Here is a 15,064-nt window from a genome sequence, read left to right as displayed (position 1 = left end):
TTAGGCTATCCTGACAGTGTCATAAGTTTCAATGGCAACTTTAAATTTTGTTTGATTATTATTTTATCTTTATTGTCTTATATATTTATGATAACACATTCTTGTCACTATTACATAGAAGTAGTCATTCAAATTTTTGTTAAACTTTTCTTATATCTATTATGTGTTTCACGAATTATTTTGTGAGTCTTGTTCCCTGTTTTTAGTACTTTTTTTTTTTGCTACTAGTTCTAGCAAAATTCTGAAACATTTCCTTAGATATTCATGTGTTGGCCAATAGCCTACTAGGTATTTTCTACAAAGAATTTTTTCATTTGAACCATACTTGAAGTATAATTTATTTTGTACTTGAAGTTGTTGAACAAGGTGCTTTGATGCTTCCAAATCTACTTTGAAGACTTAAAGAACCTGCTACAGTGTTTGTGTGTGTTGTTTAGTAGATTTTGAGTTGTCAATTCACATCTAGTATTGATCCAAGCTCACTTGACTCTTTATCCCTTTTGAAAGAAGTGTTTTCTAAAAGCTATGTTAATTTTAGTCAGTTTTTCGAGCTTTCAATCAGTTGAAAAAGATGTTGTTCAAGGTCTTCTGACTACAACAAGTTTTTTATCTAGTTGATTTATCGAAACAACTAGTTGATTGACACTTAATGTTTTTCAAAGGTTTTGAAAAAACTTTGCTTTCTTTTGTCTTTTCTATAAGGAAAAAAAAGTCGGTTATTTCGATAAAACAACTAGCTTTTTTATGTAAAATTCTTAATAGAAAAATAAATCAATCAAATATTTTTCAAATCAATCAGTTGTTTTTTTAACAGAATTTCGTTATAAATTCCAAATTGCTTTTAATTGTTTCTAACTGCTTTTGATTAATGATCTAACAGTTTTAACCACTTCTCTGAGTATAAAGGGTGTTTTGTGATCTTTTCAAAAGTCTAAAAAAAAGAGTTTATTAAAAATGTTTTCAAGAGAAGATCAAGAGCTTTTGGATCATTGCTTGTGTGTGAAGTATGAACTAGGTTTTATATTCATTTGTACTACTTCCTTGTAAAGCCTAGGTGTATTCTATTTCCTTATTTGAGTACTGTAATTCTGTGTAATTTAGTTTCAGAAAAGGTTTCTCGAAACTGTGATGTTGCCAAAGAGTGTTGTATGTTCCTGAGGGGTTCAAGATCAACATTCTTGATGTGGTTTTGGCTAAGAAGTGTTGTGTGTTCTTGAGTGGTTCAAGATCAACATTCTTGGTGTGTGTTTCGTAATCTAGTTTTGATTGCATAGTGAATTCTCAATGGTTAGCTGAGGACTGATGTAGCTCTGGGTTAAAAGTGAACTAGTATAAATCTCTTTGTGTGAATCTCTCTTTCCCTACTCTTGTAAACTGCTTTGTAATATGTTCTTTGTTTTTCGGTATAAACAATCAGTTGTTTCAGTAAAACAACTCGTTGATTTTTCATAAAGAATTGTAATTCTAATATTTTATCCAGTTAAATAGAAAATAAATTGGTTGATTTTTAGAGAACTTTTCATTCTACTTCCAAACTTTGTGGAAATTTTGTGAAAACAATTTACTCCCCTTCTTGTTTTGGCCACACATTCTAACAGAAGTGTGGTGAAAATTGATGTATGAATTGATTTGTTCTCCAAACTTTTGAGTTGAAACCTACTAGACTAAGAGTTTAAGGTCTGAAAAAGAGAAAAAAAAATCTAAAAGAAAAAGAAACAAAGAAAATCCAAATTACATAACTGAAAAAGGAAAATAATGAGAGCAACATTATACTATAAACATGAGTTGGTGAATTGTGTATGATAATTTGAGTTGATAGTGAATTTTGGTAAATTTGGTCTAAAAAATACTACACTAGACTAGACATATTTGTTGCTTTTAAATCTTGATATTTTTTTTTTTTTTTTTTGAAATCTAAATCTAGTATCATTCCTTAGGTTCCATTTGTGTGCATACTTGCGAATTTGTTCCTATTCTCGCCGGCTGACCTGGATCGAATTTTGGTGGTGGATTCTACGTCAACTTTTCTTTTTTGTTGTTGCTGCTTTGAGATGCTAATAATTCACAGTGAGGGAAGTTCCACTTGTTGATGAGACTCCAATGATCAAGTTAGTGAGAGTATACAAATATGAATATAGTGTATGAGTGTGGGTGTAGTATCTCAAAATTGCACTTACCGCACGTCTGACAAGTACATAGCCCCTCAGCCTCGAGCATGGCAAGGCGAAAAGGCTTACTTGTGCTTACTTTGAAAAGACATTTGGCTAAGAGGGTAATTGGTTCACGATTTTCAAAGCATCACCTGACGAGACGAGTTCATCACATTGATTATGGTGCGTACACGTGTTGTTTTAAGTTCCCCTTTCGAAAAAAAAAACCCTTCCCTCTTCAATATTCTATTTTTTACGCTTGCGTAGAGTTATCATAGAAAAGCAAACTCTTTCTCCCTTTCACAGTGCCTCCTTGCCCCGACGTTAATCACTAGAAAACAAGTATGTTTTCATCTCGCAAACCCTATTTTGAGCAGTGGTTGTTACTCTTTGTTATTGGTTTCGATTGGACAATGCGCTTTACTATGCTTTAACTAGTTTATACTATATATTTTTTTTCTAAAATGTGCTTTGTATTTTCATTGTTGTTCATGTCTTAGTTGCTTTCAAAGATGGATTATAACTCTACTTACCCTTGGGCTCAAAAAGAATTGCTTATAGAAACCTTTATTCTTACCACTCGTTTGAAAATTAGGAAGTTGAGGGAATCGAGGGGCCTACGCAAATGTGTGTGTGTAGAATTAGATGAAACTCATGTCAATAAAAAATAAAAAACTTCTCAAGTAACTTTTTTCTCATAATTCAAAAGATAAAAAAACAACAACTTTAAATTCCAAAAATTCAATCAAATTCACCAGTTTGCATTAAAGAAAAGAGTATTTAGTTTCATAATTTTTTACTGTTTTAATAATAGAACTTTTATAAAAGCTTTAAAGAAGTTTAAGAATTTTAGAACAACTATTTAAATTATTAAATTCTAATTGCTCACATTTTCAAAAAAAAATATTTATAAATTTTTAAAAGGGAATTTATAGCAATTTTTAAATAATTAAGTTACTAAATTTTCATTTAGCTATAAAATTGCAAAAAAGTTATATTTCTAATGTTTTTTTAAAGTATAAATTCAAAAGAGTTTACAATTTTTAAATAAATTAGCAAATTTGAAATTACTAATTAATTTAAACTAATAAATATTATAAACCATTTATAAATTTAAAAATTTTGTTCTTTTCGGTTGACTTGCTCGTCGATTGACTCTAGCAACAAGCTCTGACTCCGTCTATCTCTTATTGAATCTATTATGCGTTTGGTTGCACTGGAACGTTGCTCCGTTGAAACAGAGAGGGCTCTACCTGTCGATTGCACTCCGACGATCAAGTCAGTACAGAGCTTATAAGAAACAAGAAGTAACAAGTTTCAGTCTTAGAAACAGCGTACCTTAACCTGGGGTCTCAAGCCCCTTTTATAGTTTAGCTCTTGTAACAGCTTTCTATCACGAGAATATAATCTCAACTGAAAGCATACTAAACAGGACAATATTATGTTCAAGGGCACACTCTCACGATGCTGCAACCGAACAAAATCTTTTCTCTATGGAGTGCATAAAATCATAACAGAATAACCACCATGGTACCAACTCATGTACCAGCATCAGAGGTCCAATTTGTTTACGTAGCCACCCTTAGTGTGATGCTACGTTATCTTTTGAACACATGCAACCTAACCTCTACGTGCCCTAGCACACATGGGCTTAGGTTTACAAGAAAATGTTTACTTAAGCTAGACCCACTGCGTACTAAGTACACCCCAAGGTCCAAAACTACCCATCGCTAGCCGCCTAGGCCTTATGCACAAGGGGTTATACGAAGAAGGAACTAATACATACATCTGGGGCCCAATCTTGTGGCCCACCAACTTGGCCCATGAGCCGAGCTAATCTGCCTATGGCAAATGCTAAGGTCTGACCACCGAGCGCTGAGCTTTGAGCGCTCTGATCCAATACAAATTCAATAAAGTATTTATAACAATTTGAAATTATTAAAATTAGTAATTTCGAATTTAAATATTTATCTCAACTTTCATAATTTAAATAAAGTACTTAAACACTTTTTAAAAGTTCAAACTTTTTAAAATCAAGCTATAACAAATTTAAAGAACTATGAATTTTTCACGTTTCCATATTTATCTGACATTAACTATAAAAGTATATTTATTTTAAGGAACAAAACTTTTATATTTACACCCTACTAAAAATTATTTTGTATTTTTTACTTAATTTTATATTTTATATCTTTTTCAATCCTACGAACCATTAGCCATGAAAAATATTAAAAAATTATTTCAGGTTATGATGAAAATATGTTGATATGACAATTAACAAATAAATGTCCACCTATTTGAATGTAGTTGGGCAGGAGGTACATTGAGTTCTGTTAATAGCTCCTTCTCAAAAATAGATAGAGGAGACGAAGGATGACCTTTTTGAAGAAAGTGGCATAAAAGAAGCAAAATGGACCATCAAGGTCGGACGACTCATCATAACAAACTTGTTCCCCTTCCCTAACTCTACCATTTTAACAAACCCCTCATGTTTTTTACTCAAAGTACATTCATTTTCTCTCAACTCCCTAATACGTAAACTAGTGGTGTAATAAGAAACCTCTTTCAAGAGCTCTTTCTTAGCCTAAGGTTAGGCAGAACTATAATCCATCGTCGAAAAGAAACAGAAGCATAAACACAAGTAGAATACAAATGCAATTCAGGACAGAGAAAAATGAAGCGAATCGGTGTAAGCTAAGATACATTTCTAGAAATGCAATCAACATAATGAATGGTAACCATCGATATAGTTAAGAGGAAGAGACATACCTGGATTTGCAAGAGACGGTGAAAGGTTGGTGGCGTGCGATGGCACGAAGATGAAAGGAGGGAGCTTTAGAAGAAAGTTTGGAAGTAGAACAAGAGAGTGAAAGTGAAGGGAGTGATAGCGAGAAGAGATGTTTTCAAAAATGGAGAAGTTGAAACGGTAGGATTTCTCCACCGTTGATGCAAATGCAACGTGGACGGTCCAAATTTAGCATGGTGAGACGTCTTGTCAGGAAATATTTACTTCAATTGTTCTATCTTGAACAAAAATGAAATTTCATTATCCAAAAAGAGATGGATGTTTACCATTTCTAAAAGTTATTAATTAAAAGAAGTTTTCCTTTTAAACAAATATTTGTTCTTTGACCAACTTGTTGAATAATCTGAAAGGGATATAATCAACATGTAATTAATAAAAGAGCAAAGTTGATAACAATAATTGATAGAAGACCAAAGCTTCTGGCTTATAGGGACATCTTTTTAACTAATAAAGATTCAATATGAACTTTCATTATCCCTCCTGCATTTGTATAGTTATCTTCATATTTGTAAAGCACGTCGATCACACGTGCAAAGTTGACTGCACGCATAAGAAAAGTCATTGGTACTTGAGTAGGAGCTAAGCATGCATCATTTATGTCCTTCCAAGCATTCTCAACTAACTTTTGTAGTTCTTCAATGGCACATTCCCTTGACACTTTATGCTACTTCATATAGCAGTAAATGCTTGAAACAACATGTTCTCTCTGTTGTTCAAACTTCATAAACAAAAATAGCAAAAATAAAAATGAATCCAAACAAAAACAATATTTAACATAACATATAGGATTTATTAATGGTCTTAACCAAATTATTATTAAGTCTACCTCTTTCAAACTGCCAACTCTTAATATAAGATAAATAAGATGTTTATTGTTATAAACTCAAATTAAAATTCTATTATTACTATTTCCTCTTGACATATTTTTTAAAATTAGGTGTATTGATCGGTAGTCCCATACAAAACTTTCTCACATTCTCTTTTTAGTTAAATTAATAAAAATTAACATTAAAAAAAATCATTAAATAAAAATCAATTTTAGACACAAAAATAATTAGTTACTATATTAACTAAATTAGATATTTTAGAGACTAAAAAAGTTATTGGTATCTAAAGTAGTTTATATTATTAATAAAAAAATTAAACTAGTTTCTAAATTGGTATTTAATTAGCTACCAAATTTAGAATCTAAAGTAATTGATAGCTAAAACTGGTAGCTAATTAAATACCAATTTAAAAATAATTTATTAATAATAGAAACTACTTTAGATATCAATAAAAATTTTAATCTCTAAAATTGGTTTGTATTTAATAATTTTCTTGTAGTATAATTAGTGTCTAAAATGTACCTCGTATCCAACAATGTCATCCATGATTCTAGATATAGCTGTAGAAGCTGCAATAATTACTGGTTCATTCATTGCCCATATAAGGACCTCCTCTGTTGTATCTTCCATGCCTAGGAAAGATAAGGTAATCAATAAAGGGTAACCACTTGACATTCCTCTCACTTCCATGTACTCCTCCATTGTTGGAATGTGGTTGGTATGACACCATCTTGCCTCAGCCATGTGAGCTTGGACTAGTCTTTTCATCTAGTATTAAAGTACAAATATATAATATTGAGAAACATATTCCACATTATTCATTGGACGTAAGAAAAAAAGGTCACACTTTGTGTGTCTCAATATATAGGTTTTTTGAAATAGGTGTTGTTTCGACCTCAAATTCATTGAGATATCATCGTTAGGGTCAATCATTACATTCGAGGTATTGTCCATTTTGGAGTTCGGTGCTCGGTCACGATTTTGTCCTTAAAAGGCGTCTCGGTGGGCTAAGGGAGGAGGGTGTATATAAACTACCATTATCCTCGACTCCTAAGCGATGTGGGACTATTGAGTGTATCAGAACAAGCTCTCCTAGTCGAGGTCTAAAGGGAACGAATTCCTCTTAGTTGAAGGCTAAGCGAATAAGGGTTCGTCTTTGGAACCTCGTTTCGTTCCCACGGACAGTGCTAATGTTCCAACCTCAAGTCCGTTGAGAAAGCATCGCTAAGGTCAATTAACAAATGGTTAGTCTAAAACAACAAATAATGACATTTTTAACAAGCTTAAGAAAAAGCTCAGTCAAGCAAGAGATCTCAACATCTTACAAGGATATCATTGTCCACCTCAGTCTTCGACAAAGGAAACACCTTTATGTTTAACTTACAGATAGAACATTATGATTCCCGTGGAGTTGGGAGAAACTTCATGGCGGAGGCAAAACTACGAGATGCAAACTCAGATTGTTCAAAGGTCTGAGCATCAACCAACTGCTGAGCAGGAGGATGAGACTTAGCCAATTCAGCAAAATGAGCATCAACAGGTTTCACACACGCCTAGTCCTAATCAACAACATTCTTCTAAAACCATAGATAGAGCTCAAACACTCTCCCAAGTTACTCAATCGTGCCAACAATAGATTCCCTTTAAAGTTCTCCCTCCTCCATAAGGGTCCTGTGAATATACAAGCCCTAAGATCGTTTGACCCGTTCACCGAGAATAACATTGGCGGCGTCTGTGGGAACGAAACGAGGTTTCAAAGACGAACTCTTGTTCCCCAAGGGAATGGAAAAATAGTTCAAAAAACGAACACTCATTCCCTTAGCCCTTGACTAGGGGCTTGTTTCGGTACACCTAATAGTCCCACATCGCTTAGAAGTCGAGGCCAAAGGCAGTTTAAATACATCTTCCTCCCTTAACCCACGAAGGTACTTTTTAAGGACAAAACCATGACGAAGTTTCATAATCCAAAGTGAACAATACCTCCGGTGATTGACTCCAACAATACTATTTCAACGAACTTGAGGCCGAAACATATGTTAAATTAAATGTTTGGTTAATGGTTTTACAATCAAGTCATATCACAATTATTTAGAATACAAAGAATATATTTTTTTATAAATATGTTGTCTAAAGTTTAATAGTTAGAATTTATTCAAGGACATATATATATATATATATATATATATATATATATATATTCACATGGAGTCTTGACTAGATTGAATCATATGCATATTTTGGCAATTGCCTATATTAATAGTAAATCCAAATTCCTTATTTGGTCATTAAATAGAATTTATGATGTTTTAAGATGAAAAATGATGTTTTTACACATCTAATTGTACATAAAAAAAAAAAATATCTATTTTCTGTACTCCCAGAGTCCAAATTAGCTAGAAAAAAAATATTCAGTTTATATTTTTTTATGCAAATATAGAAATAAAAAATAGGAAAGAAAATTTTATTTAACTAATTAGTATTAGTTGAATAAAGAATAAGAAAAAAATTTAATGAAACTATAATTACCTCTTTTTTGGCATACTTCATGAAATATACTTTTCCTTGCTTTCTCATCTCTTGCTCAATTTCTTCAAAAACATCCAAAATTTCCCTATAGCATAATTGCATGTATTTTGGGAGATCAACCAAGCAACAAATATCCCACCTGCTAGTCTTGAAAAAATTATCTTTGATATATTGGAAGAATTGGGCTAATGATATATATATGTCATTTTGATGTGCCTAACCTCTCAATTGCACTTGTGAAAAGCTCAAGTTCATCAATGGTTCCATAAGCATCATAGAGGTCATCAATGGTGGAAGCTAGAGCTATTACTTTTGTTACTATCCATCTAGAATATTGTGGCTCAAAGTAGACCCCCAAAATCCAAAAACAACATTCTACGATCCTATCTCGAGTAAAAGGTAAATTGGTTGAGAAATTTAAATCCTTAATCCACCATCTGCATCACAAAAAATAGCACTAAGATTCCAAAGACAATAACAAAAATCTTTAACTAATATTCATTGATTTATGCAACGAAAGGTAAATATGTGTGAGGAAGATATTACTTGGTTATACTGCTGACTTCTTTCAAATGTAGATCTTGCAATATATTAAAATCTAATTTTGCAAATGCTAACAATTTTTCATCATGAGATGGATCTTCTTCATAGAAAGACATATAATATGTCGCCTCCAACCTAGGCAAACCTCTGCGAAGTGATTGTTTTAAGTTATGTTGCACTCGTGCCCCATGAGAACAACTTAATTGGGTGGTTATAAACTTCATTAACTGCTCGAAACTGAACTTATGTGCTTCTTCCAGCATATCTTCTCCATGACATCTTAGTCCTGCAGCTTCAAACAAACTTAACATTCCTTTAATATCATCAGCTAAACTTTCTTTAAACTTTCCAGTTTGATCTTGAAATTTGCAAAATACACCTGTTTAATTTATAAACATATGTTAATTTCAAGGTATATATTTAATTATATAACTATTATAAGGATACTACCACACAATTGACTTACATAAATTAATATCAAGCTATTTGCATAACTTGGTTTGAGTCATCCTATAAACCCAACCTTAAAAGTGATTTTTTTTTACAAATAATAAGTGTTGCATAATTTAAAGGAAATTAAACCCAACCTTAGAAAATTTTGATACCTGAAAAATATGCACAAATCGATGTATTTTTTGTGTTTCCTTTAATTTTTTCAAAATCTACACCAAACAAATTTTGTAATCATAATCATAACCATAATAATATAATAATAATAATGATATTGTATTAATAATATATTTATTGATATTAATAATATTAACAAAAATTGATGAAATGTACCTGTGATTAATAATATTCCACTATCGAAACACATTGAGAGTGAGAGATAAGAGAATTGTAACCAAGGGCTAGAGCTCATGATCAAGAGTGGGACCATACCCCGTGATCCATAATATTCATCATATTTATAAAAATGTTGTCTTTTCATTTCTATAGTTGAGAAAAGACCACATTTTTATTGCTGTAGGTTTCCCTTACTCTAATGTAGTTTATTCATTTTTAAAGACAACACCTTAAAATTGAGGCTTAAATATAAATAGTTTAGAAGTTGTGGTCTTTAGTAGTTCATATGTACACACTTATAAAAGGTGTTGTCTTTTCTTGTTTCGAAAACACTTATATCCTCGTGGGTAAGTTTAATATTGCCTAAGGCAAAAAAAAAATGTTACAATTTAGAAAATGTGAATTAAAGTAACCACGTTTTAAAATCGTTCCATATATTAAAGACAACTTTAATTAAATATGATTTAAAACACCCATAATTAAATGTCATATTTTTATTACTCTAAGTCACACTTTTTAATGTAGTTTATTTTTTTTAAAAGTAACATCACAAAAATGTAATTTAAAAAATTATGACCCAAAAAATATAGTGTAAGATGATTCATAAGTTACATTTATAAAATTATTGTATTTTTCACCTACAGCAGCCTAAAGTAATAATAAATGATATAGTGAGTGTATTTTTTGTTTCTCTTACATATTTAACTTCATCCTTATTTTAGGTACGAAACTCATTATTTTATTCCACTAGTTTATCTCCTCGAAACCACGTTTTTTCAATAGTTAGATTTGTAGCCAAAATTATTATAGTTTATAAGTTTTTCTATTTTTGTTTTTCTTTATTTAAAAAAATGCATATATAAATCCTACTTCATGGTCTGGTATGTTGCAAACCAACTTGAACTTGAATAACTTATTTCTGATTCATCTATGCAAAGAAAAGCTCAAAATTTGATTCGAACAAAGTATTTAAATTTGTTTAGACTTGTTTGTATATAGTTGACTCGATGATGTGATGATGCAATGCAACTAGTACCAAAGTAGCCCAAAGAGCAAAATCAGAATAAATTTAATAGCATCACAGAAGAAGTTATTGTTTTTGAAAAAGAAATTGGTTAAAAGTTGATGAACACATACTTGAAGATATGCGGTATCCATGTTGTCTAAGCAACCTAAAGAGTAGAGCCGTTTGGTAAAGATGATCGCTATGAGCTATGATATTATTGTCCTTTGTTGAAATGTCATAAATTTGACATAGAAGAGTGTCAATTTCGTGCTCAAAATGGTAAGAGACACCCAAACGTTGGACAGAATCAATGAAGTTCAATTTAAAAGAGAAATTGTTATGATCAATAGGTGAGACAAGGGTCTTCCTCACGTCCTCTTTTAATAGTTTAGCTTGTTGAATGTGACTATCACTTTCTTCCTGCATGAAGTAGATTAAATGTTAAATACATGAAAATGTAACATCTTAGCTAAAGAGATTGAAAATGAAAAATGACATACAGCAGAAGTAGGAACGTAGGAAAGAAAACGATCGCCCCAAACGGAAGGATGAAAATCTGCAGTGGGTCGAGTGAAGGGAGGTTTTGCACCATTGGCAGAAGTTGGAAGTGATAAGCTTCCGCTAGCCATGGTTTGTTGCGTAGTATGATGTAAGTGACTTTTTGGTGAAAAGGAGGTGTATCTCTTAACAACCCAACCTCTTACATTTATAAGAAACCAAAGTGATTTGGAGAAGGTAGTGACATAAAAGCAGCCTCAGTTATGGACCATGCAACGGAATACGTTCAGATTTGTGGCACAGAAAATTATGCAAACTGTGACCACTAAGCATTTATCCAATGAAAAAGTTACAATAATATATATTGTAAATAAAAATAAACTAGACGAATAGAAGACAAACAAAAATAACTTTTTCGATATATAACTGTCAAAAGATAAAAGAAAGGAATCCTAAATTCCAAAAATCCAATTAGATTCACATTTTGCATTAAACCGCCCTAATGAAAGAAAAGAGTATTTACTTTCATAATTTTTTATTGTTTTAATAATATAACTTTTATAGAAAGCTTTAAAGAAGTTTAAGAAATTTACAACAGCTGTTTAAATTATTAAATGCTAATTGCTCACATTTTCAATAGATATCTTTATAAAATTTTAAAAGGGAATTTATAGCAGCTTTTAAATAATTAAGTTACTAAATCTTCATTTAGCTATATAGTTTAAAAAAAAATATTTCTAATGTTTTTTTAAAGTATAAAATTCAAAAGAATTTACAATTTTAAATAAATTAGCATATTTTAAATTACTAATTAATTTAAACTAATAAATATTATAAACCTTTTATAAATTTAAAAATTCAATAAAATATTTATAACAATTTGAAATTAATAAAATTATTAATTTCGAATCGAAAAATTTATCTCAACTTTCATAATTTAAATAAAGTACTTAAACACTTTTTAAAAGTTTAAACTTTTTCAAATCAAGCTATAACAAATTTAAACAACTATGAATTTTTCACATTTCCATATTTCTCTGACATTAACTATAAAAGTATATTTATTTTGAGGAAGAAAACTTTTATATTTACACCTCTTGTTGGTTTCGACTATTTTCACCCTACTAAATATTATTTTTATTTTTTACTTAATTTTATATTTTATATCTTTTTCAATCCTACGAACCATTAGTTATGAAAAATATAAAAAAAAAATATTTCAGGTTATGATGAAAAAGATGGGAATAAATTAGTATTTAAAATTTTATTTATGAATATCCATAAATTTAGTGTAATTTTATAATATATCTAAACCTTTTATTGATCTCCACTATTTTACCGTGAATATTTTTTCCCATTTTTCATTAATTTTAACTCCATATTTATGTCTATTTTAATTCTACCACGTGAACCATATGAAACTTAATAAAAATTAACGTGATATAATTTATAATATATTCATATTTGAAAATAATGTTTTTTTCTTATCAGCAATTTGAAAATAAGGTTGACACGAAACTGTTGATAATTAAAGAAAGAAATTAGAAATTAAGAATTTTATCTTCAAATATCTATAAATTTAATGGTCTGCACTATTTTGGTAGGAAACACGTTTCTTTCGCATGGATTTATAGTGTATGTTGAAAAAGTACATGCGAAATGCAGACAAATATATACATCAATGACTTGACTCCTTTATTTGTCTAATGTCCCTTATACTCATAACAAATATCATTCACTAGCTCACAAATAATTGAAGTGGTGACCCTGGCAGAGACTCTAATATTTTTATATTTTCATTTGACAACCAATAATATTATTATATTATTTTAAAATTTTATTTATTTTTAATTTTATTAGATAAATATAATAAAATTATTATTAAAAAATACTAATTATTAAAATTGGTAATTAAAATCTTCGTAACTAATTAGATATTAATTAATTAACTATCAATTTAAAAATTAGTTTATAAATTTATAAACTATTATAAATATTAATAACTTTTTTAATTTATAAAACAATATCTAATTTAATTAATATAATATTTTTTATTTTTTATTTTTAAAATTAATTTTTATTTAACAATTTTTTAATAGTGATTATTATAAAATACTTAAATTTTTTTCTAATACTCGTGGTTAAATTGTTTTGTAATACTCGTGGTTGTAAAGTTTACTTACAAGTCCTAACTCATTCATAACTCATTGCCTATCCTAGAGATTATGAGAATTCAAATAAACAACTTCTTTATCATTGACTATAAGAAAACAACACATTTTTAAACTAATAAATTGGTTTACATAGAATTCTTTTTATTAAAAATATGTAAAATAAATTAAATAATAACTTTTAAGAATACCTCATCCCTTATATACAGGTTTAAAATTCAAATTTAATTTTTTAACGTACATACCAACTTAAAAATGAGTTTAAACCCTCCAGAACAGAAATAAGCAACCAAGTACAAATATCATACATAATTCCTATTCTTATCACTTAACTTGCAAAATTCACAAAATTTTAAATAGCTATTATATTAAAATATTAATTGTATTTATTTCATATAATAATCCATATGAGTAACAACTTTAAGAACTAAATACCTTTTTCATGAACTTGTATAATTCAATTAAATATAATGTGAGTTGTTTAGTATTTATATGATAATCACTAGTGTAAAAATGACTTATTTCGACATTACATTTAAGACGTTTTTACGGTCAGACGCTGTCCCTCAAAACGTGGTGACATTTTTTAAATTAAATTTTTTTAAGAGGGCGACTATTTAATTATGTTGTCTTCTTACAACAAAGCATGATGTAAGAAGGTAGCTATGAGGTAAACCCATCCTATTGATACTAAATTTTTAATGACAATTTAATTATTTTGAAAATTTAAAATTATTGTTAATTAATACAAATACTTTTTAGACCTCTTTCTTTCATATTCCCACTCTCAACCCTCTCTCTCATAATTCAAAGACCACTTCTTGGTAGGCCTAGGATGTTAATTAAAAAGATGAAGCACAAAAAAAAATGTCTTTATAAATCAAACTAACTTGTGTTTAACTAGATTGATGGCTATTAAAATAAAATATTTGGGTTGAAGATAAGGGAGTTGAGGATTAGGAAGCAAATTTTGGAAAATCTAACCCTTCATAAAATACTGTAAAATGTAGATGCAATATTTTTTGCCTTACAACTCTTAATCTTATTTTTCTAATTTTGTTCTCCTTAAAAGTTCATCCAAAAACACAGATTTTTCACATAAAAAAGTTGCATATGTATGATGTGTATCTAACTGCATAGTTTATGTGTGCATAATAATGTTATTTTGTTTCACATCATTACCACTTAACATCGTTCATGTCAATTTAATATAAGGGATCAAATTGCTTACTATAAAAATTTAAGAAAAAAATGACTTTTTTAAAAAACTATTAAAAAAAATTGACTTTTGACTCTTAATGTAAAAACAAAATAGGTAATTTAGCATTTTTTACATTGGAGACACGTTTCCTCCTTGTGTGTCAGATTCAGTTGGTCAATACGGTGATTATTGGATTTCTAGCTTATAACTTTAATATGTATAAATGCCTTATTTCACTTCTTAACCAAGTTAAGCAGTGGTGTCTAAATTTTATTTGGACTGGTGATATTCTGAAAAAAGGCATAGTGATATAATCCAAGAAGACAAACAGATGACCAAGGATTCAAGAGACAATTCACACAGTCAGCAGTCATCTCAGCAATCAAGTCAAGGCCCCACCAAAGATCTGACAGACCTTACCAGAAGAAGAACGCGCATACACCAGAACATCAACTATTCTTTCTTCTGGTCTTCTTAAAAGTAAAAACATGTTGTAAATAATTTGGGCTCACTTTTCGGGTCCAAATAGTATAATAGGCTAGAGTAGGTT

The 15,064-nt window shown here is 29.8% G+C and overlaps 1 protein-coding gene across 5 annotated transcripts; it reads right to left on the bottom strand.

Annotated features, from left to right (window-relative positions):
* Window positions 1-5,300: 5,300 nt before the first annotated feature.
* LOC137831897 ((-)-germacrene D synthase-like) lies at window positions 5,301-11,348 on the bottom strand. Of its 5 annotated transcripts, none has more exons than XM_068639796.1 (8): window positions 11,145-11,335; window positions 10,776-11,064; window positions 9,458-9,514; window positions 8,856-9,231; window positions 8,531-8,746; window positions 8,310-8,448; window positions 6,306-6,551; window positions 5,301-5,674 (listed from the first exon to the last, which is right to left on the bottom strand). In XM_068639796.1, the coding sequence occupies exons 1-8, from the start codon at window positions 11,271-11,273 to the stop codon at window positions 5,621-5,623; spliced, it is 1,506 nt and encodes a 501-aa protein (XP_068495897.1). In that variant the 5' UTR covers window positions 11,274-11,335; the 3' UTR covers window positions 5,301-5,620. The 5 variants fall into 5 exon arrangements, with proteins under 5 accessions (XP_068495897.1, XP_068495905.1, XP_068495914.1 ...); XM_068639804.1 differs by having other exon boundaries at window positions 8,310-8,394; XM_068639813.1 differs by lacking the exon at window positions 6,306-6,551.
* Between the last annotated feature and the right edge of the window lie 3,716 nt (window positions 11,349-15,064).

This window comes from Phaseolus vulgaris, chromosome 11 (assembly GCF_000499845.2).
Source record: "Phaseolus vulgaris cultivar G19833 chromosome 11, P. vulgaris v2.0, whole genome shotgun sequence".
In the NCBI taxonomy this organism is placed as follows: domain Eukaryota; kingdom Viridiplantae; phylum Streptophyta; class Magnoliopsida; order Fabales; family Fabaceae; genus Phaseolus; species Phaseolus vulgaris.
The sequence above is the reverse complement of the archived record's forward strand: the minus strand, read 5'-3'. Positions and strand labels throughout refer to the sequence as shown.

Coding starts and splice junctions, on each gene's coding strand:
- LOC137831897 (XM_068639796.1), bottom strand. CDS start 11,273: ATGGCTAGCGGAAGCTTATCACTTCCAACTTCTGCCAATGGTGCAAAA. Junction 9,232..9,457: donor GATTTGTGCATATTTTTCAG/GTATCAAAATTT, acceptor TAAATTAAACAG/GTGTATTTTGCAAATTTCAA. Junction 8,747..8,855: donor GAAGTCAGCAGTATAACCAA/GTAATATCTTCC, acceptor TTTGTGATGCAG/ATGGTGGATTAAGGATTTAA.